Source organism: Amblyraja radiata, chromosome 3 (assembly GCF_010909765.2).
Source record: "Amblyraja radiata isolate CabotCenter1 chromosome 3, sAmbRad1.1.pri, whole genome shotgun sequence".
In the NCBI taxonomy this organism is placed as follows: Eukaryota; Metazoa; Chordata; class Chondrichthyes; order Rajiformes; family Rajidae; genus Amblyraja; species Amblyraja radiata.
Window position 1 is genome coordinate 32,180,592 of NC_045958.1, and position 25,874 is coordinate 32,206,465.

Sequence of the window (25,874 nt, forward strand, 5' to 3'; positions counted from 1 at the left end):
GGACATACAACCCTGAATATTCAGTTCCCAGTCTCGATCCTCCTGCAGCCGCGTCTCTGTAATCCCCACTATGTCATATCTACCAATCTCTAACTGAGCCTCAAGCTCATCCACTTTACTTATACTTCGTGCATTCATATATAACACTTTTAATCCATTACTCACCTCACCTTTCACATTGATTCCTATTTCACTTGGCCATACTCTCCTATCCCTTCGTGAGCTGTCTGCCCTGTTAATTCTGGTGTCTTTCTTAACTTTTCCTGTACTCTCTTTCCTTTTAACTCCATCCTTGTATTTCTAATGTGTCTCCTCCCCCTACTATTTAATTTAAACCCACCCGCGTAGCAGTGGCAAACCTGCCTACCAGAATGCTGGACCCCGCCTTTTAACCCGTCCCTTTTGAACAATTCACCCTTACCCCAAAACAGATCCCAGTGGTCTAAGAATCGAAATCCTTGCCCCCTGCACCTGCTTCTAGTCTTTCAATGCTTTCTAGAAATATGTTGTAGTTATATTTTTGACCCATTTCCTTATTAGTAATTTCATCATGCATTCTTCAGAAAATGTTGGGTTATGGTTTCTTATGCTACTTAGTTGAAGTCTAGTCTGCTCACCTTGGATCAATTGTTTGAATAGATAAAGTTTCTTGTTTTTTCAAAAATTTCATTAAGCTTCATGCTTCTAAAAGCAAATTTGGACAAGGATCCAGCACAATTTGATTTGGTTCAACAATTGACTACTGATCTCCCATTTTTGCAGAATTCCTCTTGTGTAACCAAATAGTTTAGTTCATTACTTTGTACCTTCGAAGCATGGGCTGATCTTTGCATTCTGCTGAAGGCTTGTATGTTTCCCACGGTGCTTTTCTTGTTTAGAGCTAGCAGACAATATCTAGTGCAATGCTTCTGAAGAGCAAGTATAATTTTTTTTAAATTATTAACACAACTACTGGCTATTAACTGCTAGTCACTCATGCTCTTAATCTTGTTGAAAGACAGATTACCAAGAAACATATTTCTGAGGGTGTATGATAGTTTAAACTCTTTCAGAGTGTCAATTAACTGGAGTAATCCTGGATCGGCTGTGTTTCACCTTGATTTGTGGTTATTTTCCAAAGTTGAATACTAATACATTTTCTCTCTGTAAAATACTCAAACTTATCAATAGGAAGTTATGGTGGCAAAATCATTTAAAACAAAAAGTATTTAATTTTTACTGAAGGACACATATTACCTGTACTTCCAACTCCTAAATTGCTTTTACAGTTTCATTAACGTTAAACACAACATGGAATGACTCTTGCTTATTGGGTTGTTAGTGCGAATCTTGATTGTTGTGGTGCTGTGCATAGGAAGCCAGTATAATCAACATTGCTTTACTTTTGTATTCATTGGACTACCCCAATTTCAAAATAATTGCAGACAAATTAAAGTTTCCAGCTTGCTACAATAAATTCCAAGATGAATTCCAATTATTTTTGATGAATAATTTTTTTTTTCTCAATATCACTTGCACATTTTTAACTTTAGCAGCACAGTGGGCAGCTGGTGGGGCTGCTGCCTCACAATGCCAGAGACCTGGCTTCGATCCTGGCCTCAGGCGCTGTATGTGTGGAGTTTGCATGTTCTCGCTGTGATTGCACGGGTTTTCTCCGGGTGCTTAGGTTTCCTCCCACATCTCAGACATGTGGGTTGGTAGGTTAATTGGCCTCTGTAAGTTGTCTCTAGTGGTGGATGGGAAAAATGGAATGACATAGTAGTATGAAAGAGTGTTTCATGACCGGCATGGACCCAGTGGACTGAAGGGCCTATTTCCATGCTGTATCTCCAAAGTATACTAAACTAAATTAAACTAATGTGAATAAAAGAACACAACAGCTGCTATTGTTATTTATCTGTAATTTTTTTAATATGTATATATTTTTACCTTTTCTTATATATTTAAAATTGCTCTTGTGAATCGCACCGTGGGATTGACTTTTAAATTTCGTAGTACCATGTGCAATAACAATAAAGAGATTCATTCATTCATTCAACAATGATGAAACACATTAAATATATGAATAACATCATATTTGGTAATGGTAGGTTCTATTTGTCATTCCATTTCTAAGCATGTACAGACCTCATTCTATATCAACTTCAGAACATTTCAGAACACTTCAGAACATACCAATATGTCCTATTAAATTAATTTTTTATCCTTCAAAAAGTTAAAAGAAAATATGTTTATTGGAACAAACTTTCTTTTTGGTTACAGTGTGTTTTCACTTATAATTATCCTGTTTTTGCTGCGCCTTGGAAATTTGAGTTTACAGACATTACTACTGCTTCTGTTTTACTATGAATCCTTCATCCTGAAAGGTATGTTGACTAAACTTAATATTTAATATTAAATGGATGTATTCAATTTAACATGTTTGTAGTAATAGCTTAAATGCTCATATATTTAATTTTATAGGATAATGTAAATTCTGTAACTAATTAATGGAAAGGATACTTAGAGATAATATATATAAGCATCTGGATAAACAGGGTCTGATTAGGAACAGTCAACACAGATTTGTGCCTGGAAGGTCATGTTTGACTAATCTTCTTGAATTTTTTGAAGAGGTTACTCGGGAAATTGATGAGGGTAAAGCAGTGGATGTTGTCTATATGGACTTCAGTAAGGCCTTTGACAAGGTTCCTCATGGAAGGTTGGTTAAGAAGGTTCTATTGTTGGGTATTATTGGTGGAGTAGCAAGATGGATTCAACAGTGGCTGAATGGGAGATGCCAGAGGGTAATGGTGGATGGCTGTTTGTCAGGTTGGTGGCCGGTGACTAGTGGGGTGCCACAGGGATCTGTGTTGGGTCCACTGTTGTTTGTCATGTACATCAATGATCTGGATGATGGTGTGGTAAATTGGATTAGTAAGTATGCAGATGATACTAAGATAGGTGGTGTTGTGGATAATGAAGTAGATTTTCAAAGTCTACAGAGAGATTTAGGCCATTTGGAAGAGTGGGTTGAAAGATGGCAGATGGAGTTTAATGCTGATAAGTGTGAGGTGCTACATCTTGGCAGGACAAATCAAAATAGGATGTACATGGTAAATGGTAGTGAATTGAGGAATACAGTTGAACAGAGTGATCTAGGAATAACTGTGCACAGTTCCCTGAAGGTGGAATCTCATGTAGATAGGGTGGTAAAGGAAGCTTTGGTGTGCTGGCCTTTATAAATCAGAGCATTGAGTATAGAAGTTGGGATGTAATGTTGAAATTGTACAAGGCATTGGTGTGGCCAATTCTGGAGTATGGTGTACAATTTTGGTCGCCTAATTATAGGAAGGATGTCAACAAAATAGAGCGAGTACAGAGGAGATTTACTAGAATGTTGCCTGGGTTTCAGCAACTAAGTTACAGAGAAAGGTTGAACAAGTTAGGTCTTTATTCTTTGGAGCGCAGAAGGTTAAGGGGGGACATGATAGAGGTCTATAAAATGATGAGAGGGATAGACAGAGTTGACGTGGATAAGCTTTTATCGTGGACAGAAGTGGACAGACGTGGACAGAAGTTTAGGGGTAACATGAGGGGGAACTTCTTTACCCAGAGAGTGGTAGCTGTGCGGAATGAGCTTCCAGTGGAAGTGGTGGAGGCAGATTCGATTTTATCATTTAAAAATAAATTGGATAGGCATATGGACGGGAAAGGAATGGAGGGTTATGGTCTGAGTGCAGGTAGATGGGACTAGGGGAGAATAAGTGTTCGGCACGGACTAGAAGGGCCGAGTTGGCCTGTTTCCGTGCTGTAATTGTTATATGGTTATATGGTTATAATTCTTTAAATCAACCTTTTTCAACAATAAAATATGGGGTCAGGTATCATGAATAGTTCAAATAGATTTATAATTAGTTTGAAATTAGTGAAGTATTTCACAGTAATTTTATTTCTGTAGGGCTTTGTCAGAACAGATTTTAAAGCACCTGACAGACACAAATAATTACGTAGCCATTTGGATCAAACAACACTTTAAATAATATTTTTTCGGTCAATTTTGCACGGTACCATTTGAGTGATAAAATAAAATAATTACAGAGATCAGTTTTAATCTCCGAAAGAACATCATAGCGTGCATTTCATATAGAGTTGGTGTTTAACAAGTTTCTGCTCCTGAAGTAAAGCTGAGAATACCAATCAGTTGTTTTCCTGTGAAGGCCCTATAATGTCTCTCTGCGGTAATGTGTTTGGAGAGTAAATCTGACAAAGTAAGTAACTTTTTGGCCCATCTATGTTATTGCCACACTCTTGGACAGTAATTCCACATTAAATTTAAAGTGCATTAGTAAAGATAAAATGCATGATTTTGGTGCTGCTGTCCAAATGGATGATCTGCCAATCAACCACCAATCAGTTGTATCCACCAATCACTCGCCAGGCATTGTCCTGCCCCCACCTCTCTTCCAGTTTTCACAACCACTCCACCCCAACAACACAAACAACCTGAAGATGGGTCCCGAACCGAATCATAAACTCCATATTCTTCAGAGATGCTGCCTGACCTGCTGAGTTATAGAGTCATACAGTGTGGAAAGAGGCCCTTCGGCCCAACTTGCCCACATCAACCACCATGCCCCATCTAAACTAGTCCCACCTGTCTGTGCTTGGTCTATATCCTTCTTAATCTATCCTATCTGCAAAAAAGTTGCCTCTCAGGTTCCTATTAAATCTTCACCCCACACCTTAAACCTATGTCCTCTGATTCTTGATTCCCTTACTCGGGGTAAAAGACTCTGTGCATTTACCCTATCTATTCCTCTCATGATCTTATCCACATTTCTAATCCACCCTCATCCTCCTGCACTCCAAGGAATAAATGCCCCGACCCGCTTCATTGGTATTAAGTATATAGAGCATTAAGTGTACACCGGTCACTGAAAGTTGGCGTGCAGGTACAGCAGGCAGTGAAGAAAGCTAATGGAATGTTGGCCTTATAACAAGAGGATTTCAGTATATGAGTAAAGAGGTTCTTCTACAGTTGTATGGGCTCTGGTGAGACCACATCTGGAGTATTGTGTACAGTTTTGGTCTCCTAACTTGAGGAAGGACATCCTTGTGATTGAGGCAGTGCAGCGTAGGTTCACGAGATTGATCCCTGGGATGGCGGGACTGTCATATGAGGAAAGACTGAAAAGACTAGGCTTGTATTCACTGGAGTTTAGAAGGATGAGGGGGAATCTTTTAGAAACATATAAGATTATAAAAGGACTGGACAAGCTAGATGCAGGAAAAATGTTCCCAATGTTGGGCGAGTCTAGAACCAGGGGCCACAGTCTTAGAATAAAGGGGAGGTCATTTAAGACTGGGGTGATTCCCAGAGAGTTGTGAATTTATGGAATTCCCTGCCACAGAGGGCAGTGGAGGCCAAGTCACTGAATGGATTTAAGAGAGAGTTAGATAGAGCTCTTGGGGCTAGTGGAGTCAAGGGATATGGGGAGAAGGCAGGCACGGGTTATTGTTAGGGGACAATCAGCCATGATCACAATGAATGGCGGTGCTGGCTCGAAGTACCAGTAACTTCGTCTGCCCCGACTCATGGGGCTTGAATCGGCCCATTCGCAGGGCCTTTCCGCGGGATCTTCCATCGCCTGGCGGGGGGCTTCAACATCGTGAACCTCGATCGCCTCGATGCAGCAGACCGCGGGAGAAGAAGCAAAGAAGGGATAAGACTTTTTGTCTTCCATCACAATGAGTTGCCTGGAGGAGATTCACTGTGATGGATGTTTGTGTTACATTGTGTTTAATTGTGTGTTTTGTTGCTTTCTTCCAATACCTTGTCCACATGTAATGATGACTCATAAATCTCATCCAGGACACCTGCAATTTCCTCTCTAGCTTCCCACAGTGTCCTCGGCTTTTTCTGATCAGGACCGGGAGATTTGTCCACCTTCATAGGACCTTTAGCACCTCCTCGACTGTAATATTGACTGCCCTCAAGACTTCCATTGTCTGCCCCAAAGTCCCTGGTCCTCATATCTTTCTCCCAGGTAAAAACAGAGGAGAAATAATCATTGAGGATCCTGCCCATCTCCTGTGGCTCCACACAGCATTGATTCTTGAGGGGTTATATTCTCTCTCTGGTTACCCTTTTTACCCTTCACGTACTTATCTTTAATATTATCTGTCAGAGCTATCTCCTGACCCCTTTTTGCTCTCTGTATTTCCATTTTTAACATGCTCCTCAGTTCCCGAAACTTCTTCAGGGATGTACTTGATCCCAGCTGCCTATACTTGCCTCATTCTGGACTTTTCTGTTCCTGCAAATCAACTGCTCCAATCAACTTGAAGATAGACAAGAAAAGCTGGAGTAACTCAGCAGAACAGGCAGCATCGCTGGAGAGAAGGAATGGATGACGTTTCGGGTCGAGACCTTTCATCAGACTCATTCTCGACCCGAAACGTTACCCAATCCTTCTCTCCATAGATGCTGCCTGTCCCGTAGAGTTACTCCAGCTTTTTGCGTCTATCTTCTGTTTAAATCTGCATCTGCAGTTCCTTCTTACACCAATCAACTTGTAGTTGGCCTTGCCTCAATTTAGGATTTTAAATCATGGCTCTGTCCTGTCTCTATCCATAACGATCTTACACCAAATAGAACAGTCGTTGCTGGTCCCAAAATGCTCATTCGCGAACACTTCATCCACTTGCCCATCACAATTTCTTAAGACTAAATCAAGCATTGCCCTCTCCCATTTCGGGACCTGTACATATTGACTGAGAATATTTTCCTGAACACATTTGACAAATTCTGCTCCATCTAAACCTTTTGCACTATGACAGTCTCAGTCAATATTGGGAAAGTTAAAATCCCTTTCTATGACAACCTTATTAATCCTGCAGCTGCCTACAATCTCCTGGCATATTTATTCTTCTAATTCCCGTTGATTATTCGGGGGCCTGTAGTACACCCCCAACAGGATGTTCATCTTTTTCTTATTTCTCCTCTCTACCCATAAAGCCTTACTGGATGAACCCATCAGTAATGGTATCTCTGACAACTGCCTATGACATTATGACTGTGAAGCACTGTAACAGTGCTGGAAATGCTCAGCTGATCAGGCAGAGAATGAGGGAGAGAAAGGGAGGGGGAGGTTGCAGGCTAGCTGGATGGCAGAAGACAAAGAGTGGCAATAAAGAGGGCTTTTTCTGGTTGGCTGTCAGTGACTAGCAGAGTTTAGTTTACTTTCCAGATACAGTGTGGAAACAGGCCCTTCAGCCCACCGAGTCTGCACTGACCAGCAATTCTTGCACATTAACACGATCTACACGCACTAGGGACAATTTACACATACACCATGCCAATTAACTTGCAAACCTGTACGTCTTTGGAGTGTGGGAGGAAACCAAAGATCTCGGAGAAAACCCATGCGGTCACAGGGAGAACGTACAAACTCCGTACAGACAGCACCCATAGTCGGAATCGAACCCAGGTGTCCGGTGCGGCAAGTGTTGTCAGGCAGCAACTCTACCGCTGCGCCACCGTGCCACAGGGGTCGGGGCTGTTACTCTTCACGTTGTATATTAATGATTTGGACGAGGGGATTGAAGGCTCTGTGGCCAAGTTTGTAGATGATACGAAAATAGGTGGAAGGGCAGGTAGAGAAAGCAGGGACTCTGCAGAAGGACGGACACGTTGGGATAGTGGACAGTGAAGTGGCAGATGGAATATAGTGTAGCAAAGTGTGAAGTCATGCATTTTGGTTGTAGGAATGGATAGAGGCGTAGACTATTTTCTAAATGGGGAGAGAATCCAGAAATCAGAGGTGCAAAGGGACTTGGGAGTGCTGGTGCAGGATTCCCAAAAAGGTTAATCTGCAAGTCGAATCGGTAGTAAAGTAAGCAAACCCAATGCTCAGCATATTTAATTTATTTTCATAAATGCTCATTTATTTCAAGAGGGCTTGTATGCAAAAACAGGGATGTAATGCTGAGGCTCTAAGGCTGCATTTGAAATATTATGAGCAATTTTGGGCACCATATGCGAGGAAGGATGTGCTGACACTGGAAGGTCCAGAAGAGGTTTCCAAGAATGATCCAAGGAATGAGTAGGTTAACCTATGAGTGTTTGCCGGCACTGGGCCTGTATTCGCTGGAGTTTAGAAGAATGAGGGGGAGACCTCATTGAAACATACAGAATAGTGAATGGCTTGGATAGAGTGGATGTGGAGAGGATGTTTCCTCTAGTAGGGGAGTCTAGGACTAGAGGTTATTCCCTCCGAATTCAAGGATGTTATTTTAGGAAGGAGATAAGGAGAAATCTCTTTAGACAGAGGGTGGTGAATCTGTAGAATTCTTTGCCACAAAAGGCTGTTGAGACCAAGTTAGTGGATATTTTTAAGGTAGAGATAGATACATTTCTGATTAGTACAGGTTTCAGAGGTTATGGAAAGAAGGCAGGAGAATGGAGTTAGGTGAGGATAGATCAGCCATGATTGAATGGTGGAGTAAAGTTGATAGGCTGAATGGCCTAATTCTATTATCATCTATAACCTTATGGGAGAGAGAAGGGCGGAAAGAGGGGGGCGAGAGAGAAGGGGGGGGGGGGGAAGAGAGATGGGGTGGGGGGTGAGGGGTGAGAGGTGAGAGAGATAGAGAGAGAGAGAGAGAGAGAGAGAAATCTGAAAATACTTTCTCCTTATTATGTTTTTGCCTCATGTTAAATAAAGTTTGTTTATCTCTTAGCAAACCTCAGGTAAGCTAGCGATAACATGGAATCTATGTGATATAAGCAGAAATAAAGTTACGTTGCAACATTTTTCATCGACAAAAGTCCATTGGAATTGTTATTCTTTCATAAATGCACAGTATGAACCAGGGTACAAACAATGACTTTACAGAAAATGATGACATGTTCTTGTATTGAACTGATGGTGGTGGGATTATTGATAAAAAGATAACATGTTTTTTTGCATTGACCTCTTTTATTGCAGTTCTTATTCCTGAGATATTCTTCTGTTGCTTCTGTCATTTGCTGTTGAAAAATTCATTAATCTGTTTGTTTTTTTTTCTACAAATGATATGGCTAAAGAAGGACTTTGAAACATGAATGTCAAAAAAGTGGTTAAAGTGTGCCTTGGGAGAAGGATTTAATGTAAGAATATCACGAAGCTGCTTTTATTTGCAGACAGCCCCAACAGGTCATACAGCACATCAAAGTTGATGCCAAGGATGATAAACAAGATCAGAAAACTGTTTGATCTTGCATGTCATTGACTACCTGTAAATGTGCTATTTATTGCAGAAGCTTTGTTAAAAGAAATCCAACACCCTTTAAGCAACTGTCAAAGTTTTGACGATCTTTTATTCAAATTCTTTGTACTATGTGGAAAGTCAGCAGGTGTTTTAGATTATTGAATTGCTCAAGGAAATGTGACTGTGGCTAATCTTTATATTTTTCCATTCAATTCTTGACTGGCCTCTTGTGAAGTTTCAAAAATGCAAGCATTGCAATATTCTTTTTCTAAACACCAGATACTTCTCCGTATACTTGTGTGTTATGATGTATCAACAAGGAATTGCAAAGCAAAATTCTACCAAAGCCCTCAATTCCCTTGCCCAGAGTTTCTTGCCGAGAGTAGGCGAACTAAGGATCAGAGGACGTAGGTCATAAGCTCATAAGGTTATAAGTAATCTCCCCTCCCCAATCCCCCAAAGGGATGGTAGAGGGGGGCGGGGGGGCGGTATAGAGGGGTAGAAAGGAAGGGGGGAGGGGGGCAGAGAGGGAGGGGGTAGAGAGGGAGGGGAGGGGAGTAGAGAGAGAGGGTAGAGGGGAGGGGGCTAGAGAGGGAGAGGGCAGAGAGGGAGGGGGTAGAGAGAGGGAGGGAGGGGGGTAGAGGGAGAGGGAGAGGTTTAGAGAGGGGGTGAGGGAGGGTAGAGGGAGAGGGCAACGGGAGAGGGAGGGGGTAGAGAGGGTGGGAGTGAGGGTAGATAGGGAGGAGGCATCTCCCTCCTCCACCCCTCCCCATCTCCCTCTACCACCCCACCCCCGACCCCATCTCCCTCCTCCTCATTTCCCTAATCCTCCTCCCCTCACTCCCATTCCCTGCCCCTACACCGACCCAGGTCGTAGAGCAGCGCCAGGGCCTGGAACTCGGCCTGGTTCTTGGATTCGGCTCGGCCCGGCCCGGCCCTGGCTGTAGACTCCAGCCATCAGCTTGGCCACGGCCTGGACTGCAGTGCAGGCCCCGAATTCATCTCCGGGCTCGTCCCTAACCCCAGACCCAGGCTTGTCCTTGGTTCCAGTTGCGGCTTCTATCCCGGCCCCGGTCATGGCCCCATGCCAAGCCCTGGAGTCGGCCCTTACTCCAGCTCCAGCACCAGGCTCAGCTCCAACCCAGGCCCAGTCCCCAGGCTTGGCCCAGGCACCACCCTCCCCACCAGGTACCGGGCGACAGTTGGGGGTCGGGTGTCGGGCGCCAGTAGCCGCCGCCACTCCTCGTTCATCGCGAGCGCTGGTGTGCCCCTCCCTCCCGGAGTGTCCCGTCCTGCCTTGCGAGTGCATTGTGACGTCACTCGGGTTTTTTTCCCCGAAATGGGTGAGTTTTTGCGGCTGTTTTTAAAATTTGAAGGATTAATAACTTCGGAAATATAGTTGGGAATGCAACGGGAAGATGTTTATTGCCACAACGGGTAAAATGTGAGTAGGATATGTGAAAATGGGAACGCTGTGGCCTAACGTTTGGAAGAAGATAGGAAAAGCAGATTGATACATCGTGGGCACATCGTTGGCACAAACAAGATGAAGACTTTTAGTTATATGGAGATAGGAGCAGCATTAGGCCATTCGGCCCATCAAGTCTGCTTCGCCATTCAATTCACCACCCTCTGACTAGCAGGTGAAGGTGAAGGAGAAAAGATTTAATAGGAATCTGAAGGTTAACATTTTCACACAAAGGGTGGTGGGTGTATGGAACAAGCTGCCAGAGGAGATAGTTGAGGCAGGGATTATCTCAACATTTAAGAAACAGTTAGACAAGTACATGGATAGGACAGGTTTAGAGGAATACTAAACTAAGTGGGATCCGTTGGGTCCCAGCTTCACACGGGAGGGCCGGTCCCCCAATGCTCGCTCGCTCACTCACTCACTCACTCACTCACTCACTCACTCACTCACTCACTCACTCACTCACTCACTCACTCACTCACTCACTCACTCACTCTCACACTTGATCACACATGCACACACACACAAACAGATACTCACACACACAGACACTCACACACACATGCACAAACACATACACACAAACACACACACACACACACACGCTCACACACACACGCTCACTGACTCACACACCAAATATATGGCAGTAAACTTTCTTGAATACTCACACGGCAAGATGAGACTTTTAATTATATAGATGGACCAAACGCAGGCAGGTGGAACTAGTATAGCTGGGACATGTTGGCCGTTGTGGGCCAGTTGGGCCTGTTTCCACACTGTCTCACTCTATGACGCCAATAAAACCCTCATTTCCCAGCATCCTCAATGTTCTGCATCTGATATTGAAATACTTTTGAATATTTAACTTGACCATTTGATGCTAAGGAGCTGAGATCTCTGTCTGAAGAAGGGTCTCGAACCAAAACGTCACCCATTCCTTCTCTCCAGAGATGCTGCCTGTCCCGCCGAGTTACTCCAGCATTTTGTATCTACCTTCATTCTAATTTTAAATATTAAATTGGGTTAAATAAAATGTTAAATTGGGATTGGTTTGCATCCCTTGTACTCTACATCTATCCTTTATATTACAGATGGAAGAAGCTTTCAGTGATGGAAAACAATCACCCCAACATTAACACATTAGCTCTCTCTATCCCCTTACCTACTCTGATGAATTCTGATGTGGGGCTTAACCAAGTTTCTTTTTCCAGCTGCATTGCCTTGTCATCCCTCTTTGCCCGTCCTTTTTGCTGGCTGTACGCTTCCTTGCTCAGATTGTTTGTGATCTCCAGCCAGTTGATTGTTTTCATGATATTTTTGAGTGTTAAGGATACAGAATCGAAGAGTTTAGATACTAATTAGTCATGATGGCGTGAATGGTGAACTGAGATTAGTGGCTAAATGGCTCACTCATGTCCCAATATTCCCCCTTTCCAGTTCTATATTTAGTTTTTCTTCTTGGTCTGGTTTGGAGAGTGGGCAGTGAAGTGGCAGATGGAATACAGTGTAGCTAAGTGTGGAGTCATGCATTTTGGTAGGAGGAATAAAGGCATAGACTATTTTCTTAATCAGAAATCGGAGGTGCAAAGGAACTTGGGAGTGCTAGTGCATGATTCCCAAAAAGTTAATTTGCAAGTTGAATCGGTAGTAAGGAAGGCAAACGCAATGCTAACATTTATTTCAAGAGGACTCAAATACAAAAACAGGGGTGTAATGCTGCGGCTTTATAAGGCGCTGGTCAGGCTGCATTTGGAGTATTGTGAGTAGTTTTGGGACCCATATCTGGGGAAGGATATGCTGGCTCTGGAGAGGGTCCAGAAAAGGTTTATGAGAATGATCCCAGGAATGAGTGGGTTAACATATGATGAGCGTTTGACAGCACTGGGCCTCTACTCCCTGGAGTTTAGAAGGATGAAGTGGAACCTCATTGAAACTTACCGAATAGTGAAAGGTCTGTGTTGAATGGATGTGGAGAGGATGTTTCCACTAGTGGGAGAGTCTAGGACCAGAGGTCATAGCCTCAGAATTAAAGGACATTCCTTTATGAAGGAGATGAGGAAGAATGTATTTAGTCAAAGAGTGGCAAATCTGTGGAATTAATTGCTACAGAAGGCTGTGGAAGCCAATGGATATTTTTAAGGCAGGGATAGATAGATTCTTGATTAGAACTGGTGTCTGGGGTTATGGGGAGAAGTCAGGAGAATGGGGTTAGGTGGGAGAGATAGATCAGTCATGATTGAATGGTGGAGTAGACTTGATGGGCTGAATAGGCTATTTCTGCTCCTATCACTTATGAACTTATGAAACTAAACCCAATCCTCAGGACCGATTTACACATAAACCTTTTTGGATCTATTACTATCCCTAATTTATTTTGTTAGCCATGGTTGGGTCACTCTTCCTGTTTTATTTTCATGCCAGACACAGGAGTGGTTATTCATCCATGCATTCCTTGGAATGTTTGCACCCATCAACCTCCACAGGGTAAAATTCCCCAATCTCTTTTAGCTCTTTGATCATACTTCTCTTCCTTTATTTAGATTCAGGACCCCCGTCTCAGAATCACCACTTCAATTAATTATATTATAATATCGATTGCTTCTCCTCAAGAGGCCTTAACAATAAGAATGCTAATTAATCCATACGCAATCCCAGTTTAGGACAGCTGTGTCTTTAATTGGTTAGTTGATACCTTGGTTCAGAAATGATTATTGATGCATTTTCAAGAGAAAAGGCCAGATGTGCAATGTTTCAGACCCCACCATTAGGCTCCATTTGTTTGTGCACGTCGGGTTGATTGCATTAGTTGAAACAGGGTGGACCAGGTGAAGGCCCTGAATACTGATGTTGCTCTCATTGATCTGTCATCATCTGTCATTGATCTGTTGCTGAAAGTATCCAGAATCTTGAAGTGCCAAACCACCATGCGTGCCCTCTCATCCATCCTCAGCAACCATAGATTTAGGGTCTCGCTTGGGAACCAGACCAGCTCTGTCAGGACCCTGAATGATGGCGTCCCCCAGGGCTCTGTCCTAGCTCCCCCACTCTTCAACATTTATGTGAGTGACATGCCAACTACCTCGTCCAGGAAGTTTGCATATGCAGATGACCTTGCCTTGCCCACCAGGGAGCTGCCCTTGAGGATATCAGCAGAGTGCTAACCCAGGACTTGAAGGGGATGGAGGAGTACTTCACCTTCTGGCGACTTCACCCTAACCTATGTAAGACAACTGTCACTGCCTTTTACCTCGCCAATGCAAAGCTCCGAGTGTCCTTTTGTGGTAAGCCGGTGAAGAATGAAGAATTCCCCAAGTACCTTGGAGTCACCCCGGATCGCACCATCACCTATTGTGAACACCTGAAGAGGGTGGCAGATAAACTGAAAGAAAGGGTCAACATCATCAGGAAACTTGCAGGCAACAGCTGGGGATCTAATGCACACACCCTACGTACCGCAAGCTTAGTCCATGTCTACTCAACAGCCGACTTTTGCTCAACAGCTTGGACTAATAGCTGCCACACCAAACGAGTTGCCACTGTCCTTAACTCTGCAATGTGGGTCATCACAGGGACGCTTAAAGGGCCTGTCCCACTTGGCGATTTTTTCGGCGACTGCCGGCATCATTGACTGACGTATCAGGTCACCGAAAAATTTGCGGCGTGATGCGGCGTGACGTTGCGTGATGACGTAGTGACGCGCGCTGTTTTTCAAGTGTCGCAACATTTTTTTTGTCGCCGCTGGATTTTGAAATGTTCAAAATCTTTTGGCAATCCTGATATGATGCCGGCAGTCGCCGAAAAAATCGCCAATTGGGACAAGTCCTTAAGTCAACAGCTTTGCAGTGGCTCCCTGTCCTCTATCATATCCCCTCCCAGCATACGCAGAATGGAGAGGATGATGAAAGATTGGGTGCACCATCGAGGCTAACCCTGACCTTCCCATCTATGCTGACTTGAACAATCTGCCCAACATGTGCCTGAAGTCCCACAAACACTTCTGGTCTTCAGTTTAATCCCTGGGAGACTTTGACTCCAAGACTGAGTGGCGCAGATCCTAGAAAGATGCCAACACCAGCAACGGAGAGGTCATCACAGACCCCACAGTGAAACCACCGGGATGTGACCTCCATCGCAAGCAATGGCTAACACTGAACAGAATCCGCACCCTCCATGCAAGAACAGCCCATCACCTGCATTAGTGGGGGATGACAGACAGCCCTGCTTGCGACTGCAGACATCTAGACCAGACCATCCCACACATTGTGAATGACTGCCCACTAAGGCTTTCCCCTGGTGGGATCAAAGCCATCCACCCAGTAACTGATGCTGTCTTGGCCTGGATGTCTACCCTTGACCTACAATAAGCTGTGCACGCCATACGCAAGAAGAAGATTTGGCTCCATTTCAAAAACAATTTGGTTCAGAAACAAAACTCCTTGAATACACAAGAGGAGTCATTAAGCACTACTCAAAAGTGATCAAAAGGCAAAGATCTGGTATTTTGTTAGTTTATTTTGGAATTTCATGCCTTAAAGCTTCCATATTTTAAATCACTTGATTTTGAATGTGTTGATTTTACTTCTCAAATTTTGAAATTAGCTATTTTAATTGCCTAATCTTTCCAAATTGTCCATTTTAAGGTTATGGAAAAAATGCCTTCTGGATTTCTCAGACAGTGAAATGTCATCAGCCTCAACTAACTTTATTCTCTGGAGTCTAATGGTGGGGTCCGAAACATTGCCCATCTGGCCGTTTCTCTTGAAAATGCCTCAACAGTGAGTGACAACACAAGAGGCATTGCCAGCCGACTCACATTGTCCACAAAAGCTAGCAGGTGCTACTGGCTTGGAATATCTGGCCACTTTCCTGTCTCATAACCTTCCTGAACAAAGACCAAATGTAACGTTCCTCCTTTTATACCAACTAATGTTAAGTGGTGCTCCTGGACTATACACTATTGTCACATATCACCTTTATAATAGGAATACTTAATCTCCAAACCATTTGAAGAAATAGTACAGGTTTGGGACTGGTTAAAAGAATGGTTCACACCCTGACTCTGTATGGTGGATTAAAATATCAGTTACAGTTGGAAATGGAATACAAATCTCAGTAAATCCTGCTGTACGATGAAGTCTTCCAGTCTTTGTGTGTGATAATAGATATATTTTCAAAAAAAACCCTTCAGATCATTGTGATGCCACTTATGTTGTGTTGATCCAGAAAATTAGGTCAACGCATTATGTTTAGATGTACATACATGTCTTCACTTCCTGTCTCTAAATGTACAAGCACCAAGCCTGTGCCAATTGATTTGGACTCATAATTTAAACAGGCTTTAGCCTAGAAATCAGATTTTTTTAAATTTCGAAAATATATTTAATTTTTCATCAAACATATACACAAGAAATACAATACGGTTTGATTGGCCAGTGTGCAGCAATCCAAACTTTTTACATGGCAGGTGGAAGATGAACATCCCAAGACCAACATGAAGAGTCCACCAGTAGAAACAAGGAACTGCAGTTGCTGGTTTATAAAAAAAACACACAAACTGCTGGAGTAACTCAGCGAATCAGGCAGCATCCCTGGAGAACATGTATAGATGACATTTTGGGTTGGGTCCCTTCTTCGGATCAATGTGTCCACCATTTTGATAACGATGTAATGATCAGCAAACAATGATCAAGACAGAGAATAAACTGTGTAAGCAAACGGGGACCTAAGGCCCATTTTAGGGCTGCTTGTGCTATATTTGTGTGTTCTGAGGCAGCTTATGTTGCCAACTCTCAGGAAAACCAACATTGCTAGCATCCTAAACAATAGCCTGTAGGGATTTAACAAATTATAATGTAATGCATATTATTCACTCTTGCGTCCTGTGCACTGTCTGCCTCCTGTCTGTGGCCCAAGGGCAGCACAGTGGCATAGCTGGTAGAGCTGCAGCCTCACAGCGCCAGACACCTGGGTTTAATTCTGACCATGGGTGCTGACTGCGTGGAGTTTGCACATTCTCACGGCTTCCGCAGCGGCGACTTCTCCCGCCCGAGTTGCGGGGTTGAAGAGCAGCTGGAGCGGGGCCTTACATCACCGCCCCGCGCGGCTTGGAATAACACCAAGACCCGGTGCGCGACCTTGCATCACCCGGCGTGGCTTTAATGGCCGCGGTACAATCACCATCGCCAGCCGGGGGCTTTGACTTTGACTCTGACATCGGGGGGGGGGGGGAGGGGGGGGAAGGGGGGGGAGTGCAGTGGCGAGATAAGTTTTTTTGCCTTCCATCACAGCGCTGTGGGATGTATGTGTAAATTGTGTTGTGTCTCGGGTCTTTTTCGTTTTGTAATGTATGGCTGCAGAAACGACATTTCGTTTGGACCTCAACGGGGTCCAAATGACAAATAAATTGTATTGTATTGTATTGTATTGTATAAGCACAATCCCCCGGTTAGTGCAGATGAGATATTTCCTCTTGCTTCCATACCCATCAGTTCAATGATTTCTTAAATGCAAAATGATTCTCCAATAAAATTAATTTAAATTGATGCTTTTAGTGTCAAATCTGTTCATACCAACAGGTTGATTAAAATTTCATACATCTTGATGTATTGATTAATGAAAAGTGTTTAACCATTCCCGTGTTTACCTTTCTGTACTGGGCCTCCTCCATTGCCAGAATGAGGCCATGCACAAACTAGAGGAACAGCACCTCATATTCCGCTTGGGAGTAATATATTATCTTGCTGGGAATAAAATAATTTCAATATGTCACATTTTATTGGGTTTGCAGGTTTGTGTTGCCATTATGAGCGACTCCGTAGTCAACCACGACTAAACTATTCCCTCTAAAATAGCTTATATCTCAGTTTATCAATTGGTCATTTCATTTTTTTTTATCGTAGGCAAACGATTAACACTCAGTTGTTGTTCAGAAGATTTAGGCAGTTATGCAACCACAATCGATATATTTGTGGCATTTTCTCTCAAAAGTTTCATTTTAAATTATGTGAGGGAGATGCAGCTGCTGCACATTCAAGTTTTCATGAAAGATAATCTCTTCTCAAAATAGAATTATATTTTTCAGACCTTTATTACAGTTGGAATTTAATTGGAAACATTCCTGAATTGCTTCCCAGTTTTGAAATGAAATGGGTGCTTTCTTTTTTTCTTGCTTTTCAGCATCAACAACAAAATTCCAGATTCACATATTTTTTAACTACTGCTCGAAACCGAACCAGGTGTTTGCTTTGAGGCAATATCCTTGACTATATGTTTTTTAATATGACACAGTAAAAGAGATTTCTTATCATGCTTATTCCCTTTGCTATGTTGCAACACATTAATAGAGTGTCAGAAAGTTTCAATTTCAATTTATTTTGTATTTATCCTAGGTGCAGCTGTGCTAAGTATTATTTTGCAGCATTTTCTCGGAGGATTGATAACAACATTGACATTTAGTATCATGATGCTGTGCACTCAGAAAGCTGACAAAAGAATACAGGTAAAATATGTGCATTTTTGTGTCAATCATTATTTCACAAGCTCGAATAATAATTCCATGTCAATTTGGTTTTGCAACATCTGAGTTTCTCTTTATCATGCCACATACTCCGTGAAACATACTGTGTAGATTAATTTTTTTGGTACCATTTTTTTTCTGCCATAAATGTACAAAGCAATTTGTCCAGGTCTAAGATCAGGTTATTAAATGTACTCAAACTGACCAACTTAGCAAAGGCTTAAATCCTTGAATGTGAATTTCAAGTAATTTAAAAATCAACTAACTAACAATTTTGTTTAGAGAAAAGCTTCAAAAGTGCTTTAATATTGGAGTTTTAGCCATTTTATTTTAGCAATTTTAGCCCATGTTAGATTGTAGAAGTTCCCATCCTGTATATCAGTGTTAAATGCAATCACTTCCTTACAACTCCTCCACCACCATTTAAAAAAAAATCCTTTCTTTGTTTATTGCCATTTTTACTTTTTGAATTTCACCATATTTTGAAATTTTAGGGATGTATTTCTGTGCCATATGTACTTTCTGTGTTTACTCATACAGTTAATGATATTACAGAACATTAAGACATAAATGCTTTCTAAGGCATTTGTGAATCTATTAGTGTAGCAAACAAAGTTTCGTTATATAAGCAAATCAGCTTTTTAATGGGGAGAAAGTGATCCTTGATAAAGCTCAGATGAATCAATTGCTTTAATATATTGATTGATAATAGGACTCAATGATTGTCTATGATAATGCGCTTTTACATTATTTCCTGTGACTATGAGAACTATTCTCTTTCAATAATATTTACTGGTAATAGAGCTCAATGATTGTCTGTGAAGATGTAGTTTTAGCATATTTCTAGTGACTGGGTGAACTATTCTTTCATTTAAATGTCAAGGCTCAAGGTACAAATCTATGATGAGCAAGTATGATTTGTTTGTATGCGAACCTACATTACTTAGAGATTACCGCTTGTTAAAAAAACAAAGCTGCTGGAAGAACACAGCAGGTCAGGCAGTGTCTGTGGAGAGAAATGGTCAGTTGACGTTTCGGACCGAGACTATTTATCTAGACTGGATAGAAGGTATTGACCCAAAACGTTAAATGTTCTTCTCCCTCCAAGGTGGCTGCCTGACCTGCTGAATTCCTCCAGCAGTTCTCCTTCTTTTTGCTACAGATTCTTGGTTCTTGGTTTCTTGGTCCTCCAAAATATTCCAAATGGAATTTATTCCAAATGGATTCCAGCAAAGCAGCCTCTTGTGTCGCCACATTTAAAGTTTGCATCCTTATTTTCAAATCCCACAATGCTTACACCCTTTCATGACTTTGCAACTAAACACAGTTCTCCACTTCTCCAGGACCTCAGAAATAAAAAAAATAGAAATGCTGGAAATATCCAGCAGGTCAGGCAGCATCTATGGAAAGAGAAACAGGTTAACATTTCAGGTTCTAGAGCCTTCAATAGACCTCTAGGACCACCTCTTAGCTTCATTTCCCGCCTCCTAAACATTCTCCAATCTCTTAATCTGTGGAAGGGTTCCAAGCCAAAACATCACCTTTTCCTTTTCTTCAGAGATGCTTCCTGACCCAGCCTTTTGTGCCTGTCTTCGGCACTAAGCAGCATCTGCAGTGGCTTCCTACACAGTTTGTTTGCTCCACTGCAAAAGCTCCTCAGGGTATTCCAGGAAGTCCTCCTCTTCTCTCCGAAGGGAGTTTTGAAACACCCTCGCTCACTGCTTCCCCTCTGTGATTTCTACTGCTCTCTGGCTGTATTTTAACCCAGACACGCTACCACAGTTACGTGTTGAGCAGTCTGAGGAAGCGTTTGGACCAGAAACCTCACCCATTCCTTTTCTCCAGAGATGCTGCCTAACCCGCTTAATTACTGCAGAATTTTGTGTCTAACTCCAATCTCTTTGCCCTATTGTTAGCACCATTTCATTTGTTTTCCAGAGATTAACTTTGTGGAGTTGTCTCTCCAGACCTCTACAATTCTTGTTCATTCTTTCAAAAAAGTTGTCTTAAATTAGGTTGCTCTTCGATGCTGTAATGATTTTATTACTGACCATCTCATACTCAAACCCAATGTTAATTTCACATAGTTAAAGAGTCATACAACATGGAAACAGGCTCTTTGACCCAACTTCTCCTTACTGACCATGATGCCCAATCTACACGTCCCATCTGTCCGCATTTGGCCTATATCCCTCTAAACCTTTCTTATCCATCTACCTGCCAAAATGTGTTTTAAATGGTGTTATTGTACCTGGTTGAACTACCTCTTCTGGCAACTTGTTCCATTCACCAACCACCCTATGTGTGAAAATGTTAGTCCTTCGGTTCATATTGTTTTTCGCCTTTCAAATCTGATTACATCTACATCTATGTGGCTTTATTTAGAAAGGATAAAAGTGAGAACCAGGAAACCATAGGATAAATCACTTGACTTCACTTTTGTTGCTATAAAGAATCTTAAGAGAGACATTGTAAGCAAAGGATTCCAAATCTGTCTTCTGGAACAAAAAGGTCTAATCTCAACAGTTTAGTTGACTTTTGTTGGAAAATTGGTTAACAAAAAACGATGTTAAGTAAACCTAGTCAAGAATAACTAGGTAAGTTAAAGCTGATGAATAGATTTTGAATTACAGCCATAACCTGTGGTAATTGAGTAAACAACTGTTGAATAATTTATGTGGGAGACATCTATAGACAGAGCCATTCAGGATTAGATGTTTGTATCAATTATTTGGAATTGAATTCTGAGGATTATAGATAGGAAAGCAACATCATTAACTGAAAGGTTGGGTTAATTTTCTTCTGGATCAGATAATCACAGATGGGTATTTTCGTAAATTAGGGTACCAACATGTGACACGGGTGGCCAAATTTGAAAGTTATTAAATTATAACGAAATACCAAAGCATTAAAAATGGGCATACCTATGATCCTTTTGAGTTAATTTGTGATCAATATCGACCAACATTGGACCAAAATTTAGTACAGGTGCACAACCTTTTATCCGGAGTTCCGGAAACCGAAAAGCTCCGAAAACCTGACATTTTTTCCAGGATGACGTCTGCACACCAAAGCTCGCGTTTGGCGCCAAACTTGACCCGAAACGACCCACGGTCACCCCAGGTCTGTACTACTGTAGCGGCTGCCTCCTCCCCGGAGACCGGGGAGACACTTAAACATCTGTAAATCATTGCTTAAATGATAGTCAGTTAGTTTGGAGGGCTTTTATGTGAAGGGGGAAACTTTAATTCTTAGTCCCCTATCTGGTCGGAGAGGCGGGGAGCGGGCAATGCCTTACCGGGTCGCCGTGCAGTAAGCTCCGGAGCGCTGTGGCCGCCGACTCCCAACATCGTGGAGCTGGGGCTGCGGGCATCCGGCCGCGGGCGGCGCCGGTTGTAGCTCCGACCCCGGCAACTCTACCCTTGGCTGCGCGGCGTTCCAAATCCAGCGCGGCCCGCGGCCGGACGCCCGCAGCCCCAGCTCCGCGATGTGTGTCAGCGGCCACAGCGCTCCGGAGCTTACCGCACAGCAACCCGGTAAGGCATTGCCCGCTCCCCGCTGGTACCCCAGCGCTGCGACGCCGCCGACTCCCAACATAGCGGAGCTGGGGCTGCGGGCGTCCGCCCGCGGGCCGCGCTGGATTTGGAGCGCCGCGCAGCCAGGGGTAGAGTTGCCGGGGTCGGAGCTCCAACCGGCGCCGCCCGCGGCCGGACGCCCGCAGCCCCCAGCTCCGCGATGTTGGGTGTCGGCGGCCACAGCGCTCCGGAGCTTACTGCACGGTGACCCGGTAAGGCATTGCCCGCTCCCCGCCTCTCCGACCAGGTAGGGGACTAAGAATTAAAGTTTCCCCCTTCACCCCCCCCACCACATAAAATCCCTCCAAACTAACTGACTAACATTTAAGCAATGATTTACAATGATTCCCCGGTCTCCAGGGAGGAGGCAGCCGCTCCAGACTTTTCAAGCCGCCCGCGCTACCTACCTAATCTACGCTAAAAATCTTCCATTCGGAAATCCGAGAAGTGTCTGGTCCCAAGGCTTTCGGATAAGAGGTTGTGCACCTGTACTTTCAAAATCTGGAAAAAAACGAGGATAACATTTATGTATGGATTTTTTAAAAAATTTACAAAAATTAGAACAAATTTAGAAGCCTTTTATCGATTTCCATGTTAATTTACTAGAAATTTGCCCAGAACCAAATGCATCTGTGTAGACAGCAACATACTTTCAACGATACATGGCATTATCTAGAACATGATCACTTTCGATTCCCTTCGCTACAGCGCACACAGTTTACAACAACATAGCAACAAGTAATGAAAGTTTAACGGAATTTAAATATTTCTATGGTAAACTAGAAGCAACATTTACGGGAAAAGAACGAAAAAGAGCAAAAATATTTTTACTAACCAATGATTCCAAGCAAAAGAAAGTGAACACAGCATTCTTCAGAGCTCAGAGTGCCCTCACTGTGACCACATGGATAGTCTCTTATAGATCAGTCTGAAGAAGGGTTTTGGCCCAAAACGTTGCCTATTTCCTTCGCTCCATAGATGCTGCCTCACCCGCTGAGTTTCTCCAGCACTTTTGTCTACCTAGTCTCTTATACTGATTTCTAAGCTCCCTTGCAAAATGTTGCCACGTAACCCACCACAAGGCCCATAGTTCCGGTCAGGGTCATTACAATCATGTTGTTTGAATCTTTTTAAAAATCACGACGAGTGCAAAAAAAAACCCTTATAGTATTGACGAGGTCAGAAAATAGACAACAGAATTAGAGATCGATAAAATGGGTGAGCAAACTAGATTTTTATTTCATGATTTTAAGTTCGTCATTATTAAGTATTTCAATGGAAAGCTTAAACGCAAAATATAAACAATGAAAAAGAAACAATAAATATAAAAACGGTTACACTGCTTTTAAATCACACATTTCACACGTGACCAAATGGACACTGCTACTCATGTTTTGCTGCAAAACCTTTAGACATCAGAAAACTATCAAATCAGGTGATAAATGATGAAAATCATAAACATAGAATTTGGCTTATATAGAGTTATTTAATTGCAAAATTAATGTGATCTTTCTGGTATAAATTAGCTGAAGGATTTGGTGAAATCCTGCTTGAAAAATGTCACAAAAAAAAAGCTACAAAAACACAGGGACATACTTCATCTCATTATTTTGGCTATACACCATGATCTCTACTACTTAAAATACAGGCTATGAAACAGGATTATTACTTAAAAAAAGGAAAATAACCTGGAAGTTTGTAGACCTTCAGTTTCAATACTGAGTGCTGTAATTACAGAAACACCCATATACAATAGTGACATCAACGAGGTGGATGGGCACATAGATATGAAGGAAATGGAGTGACATGGATCATGTGCAGACAGATGAAGTTAATTTATCTAGGCATCATGTTCAGCACGGATGTTGTGGGCCAAAGGACCTGTTCCTGTGCTGTACTTTTCTATGTTCTATGTTCGTAGGAACATTTCAGCATTGGTGAGAAGATAAAGACTTTCATCAGAAAAACAGAGGGCATTTCAAGTGGCATGCAACTTTGCTACGAGTCAAACACACTGAAATTACAGACCAGACTGCTGAATCACTCTGCATTAAAATGTAGCCCATTGAACTGACGTATTTCATCTTCAGGAAATAATCATATAAAGTTAGCTTCGATTTTATTCCAATTCAAATGTTTTCCGTGCACATAATGAAATGCTTGCAATAAAAAGGTACCCTCATAATCACTGAAAGTTTAATATCACCTGTCCGGTGATGTTGAGGGGAAAAGTGGAATGGTGTGAGGTATACATGGCAAAATATTAGAATGGATGGCTGCATGCCTCTTGTAATATGTGGGTATGGATGGAACGTTATTTCCTTATCAATATAACAACAAAAATGCTGTAAACTCAGCAGGTAGGGCACCATCTTTGTAGGAAGAAATATCTTTGTAGTTCACATTTCAGCTTGATGATATTTCATCAGAAACATGAACAGGCAGAAGTCATATGTTGTTGACGAATCGTTTCATGGCAGCAGTTCATCCACTCTCTTTACTTGTGTGGGTGAATCACTCAGCAAAAATCTCTTTGTGGAAGATATCATGATCTTCGTCGCTGATGCCCAGGACAAAGCCCTCCACATAGAAATCCCTTCACATAATGGGAACCAGAACAAGTTAAATGCTGAATGACTGACAGCTTGCTCAGCCAAGCTACATCTTTGAAAAGTGCAACAACCATAAAATTAGTTATTTCAATAAAAATAAAGCGGTAAACATCTACTAAATATATTTTAAATTGTTTTGCTTATTCAAAAGCCATATGTGGAATCCATTGCCACAGATGGCTAGGGAGACCAAGACATTGGATATTGTTAAACCGGGGTTTGATGAGATTCTTGATTAGAAAGGGTTTTAAAAGGTTATGGGGTGAGAGCAGGAAAATGGGGTTGAGTGGGAAAAATAGATCAGCCACGATCGAATGGCAGAGGAAACTCGATAGACCTAACGGTCTTATTATTTAAAAGAATTAAAAGTCCCCAATATTATAAACCCTGTCTTCTCATAGACTTTCATCTCATTGAAATAAAAGATGTTGATCTTACACCTTATCAAATCTGCAAACATAGTTCTTGAAATAGTAGTTAGCACTCCACTGCTTCATTCCAGAAGGATTTAAATGCCAGGGGATAATTGGAAAATCATCAACAGATACCTATCAGAAAGTTTGGAACATTCAAGTTTGCATAGCAGCCCCAAATTTGTACTTATTTATTTGGTAGAAATGCTGGGGGGTTTTAAGTATCCTGGGAGCCCAGTAGAAGTGTTGTCGACATAATAGATCAATGAAAAATAATGGTCACAATTTTTGCAGGGCTAGAAACGGCGTATTAATTTATCAGAATGTTCCGGAGCGAGACTCAAACAATTTCCCACCACATTTCAAGTGAGTCATGTCTTTCTGATTGCCCTGTGTTAACAGGATGTGTCCACCTAACGTCTCAGGCTTTCTTGAGAATATTCGGCCTTTAGGCTTTTAAAGGACAAAAAATGAATGGTGGTGGAGGCTTCCTTATACTCCTTTGGCACCTTCTAAAAAAAACAAGGGTAAAACTATTGAACTGAGGGATTGTTCATTTTCTATGTGGCAGTAAAGCAAAAAAAGTTTGCACTTTTTTTTCCTTCAGCAAGATTGGCTATTGGAAATCATGCAAGTTATTTGTACCGCAGTGTGAGGTATTGTCTCTAGCCATGAGCAAGGCTAGATAAACAAAGCCCGTCATCACACACAGCACTGGTAGAACTAATTGGTGGGGAACTGGCTTGCGAGAAAGGTTTCTTTGCTGCTATCTCCTGAGTATTAGCATTCGGCATTGGACTATTATTACAATGAACAAAAAAAGATCACTGCTGGTTTCAAGTTTTAATTAATATTACACACTTTTTTCCCCCAATCCTCCTCTTTGCCTTTTCTCCCTGGTCCCATTTTATTTATCTTTTTCAACCTGTTAAAATCAGAGAACAAAAAACAATGGCTGCAAACCTCAGTCAATTTTCATTCTTTTTCTTGACCCATACAGAACTGCTATTTAGTTGGTCTTTAGAAATATGACCTCTAAGCATTTGACGA

General features: G+C 42.2%; 1 protein-coding gene across 2 annotated transcripts in view; it reads left to right on the forward strand.

The window, feature by feature from the left end:
* The window catches only part of mfsd3 (major facilitator superfamily domain containing 3), a 109,807-nt gene that overhangs the window by 64,799 nt on the left and 19,134 nt on the right, over positions 1-25,874 (forward strand). For both annotated transcript variants that reach the window (XM_033017555.1, XM_033017556.1), the window contains exons 4-5: positions 2,263-2,366; positions 18,097-18,206. In XM_033017555.1, the coding sequence (XP_032873446.1) occupies positions 2,263-2,366; positions 18,097-18,206 (214 nt within the window). The remainder of the gene's footprint in view (positions 1-2,262; positions 2,367-18,096; positions 18,207-25,874) is intronic.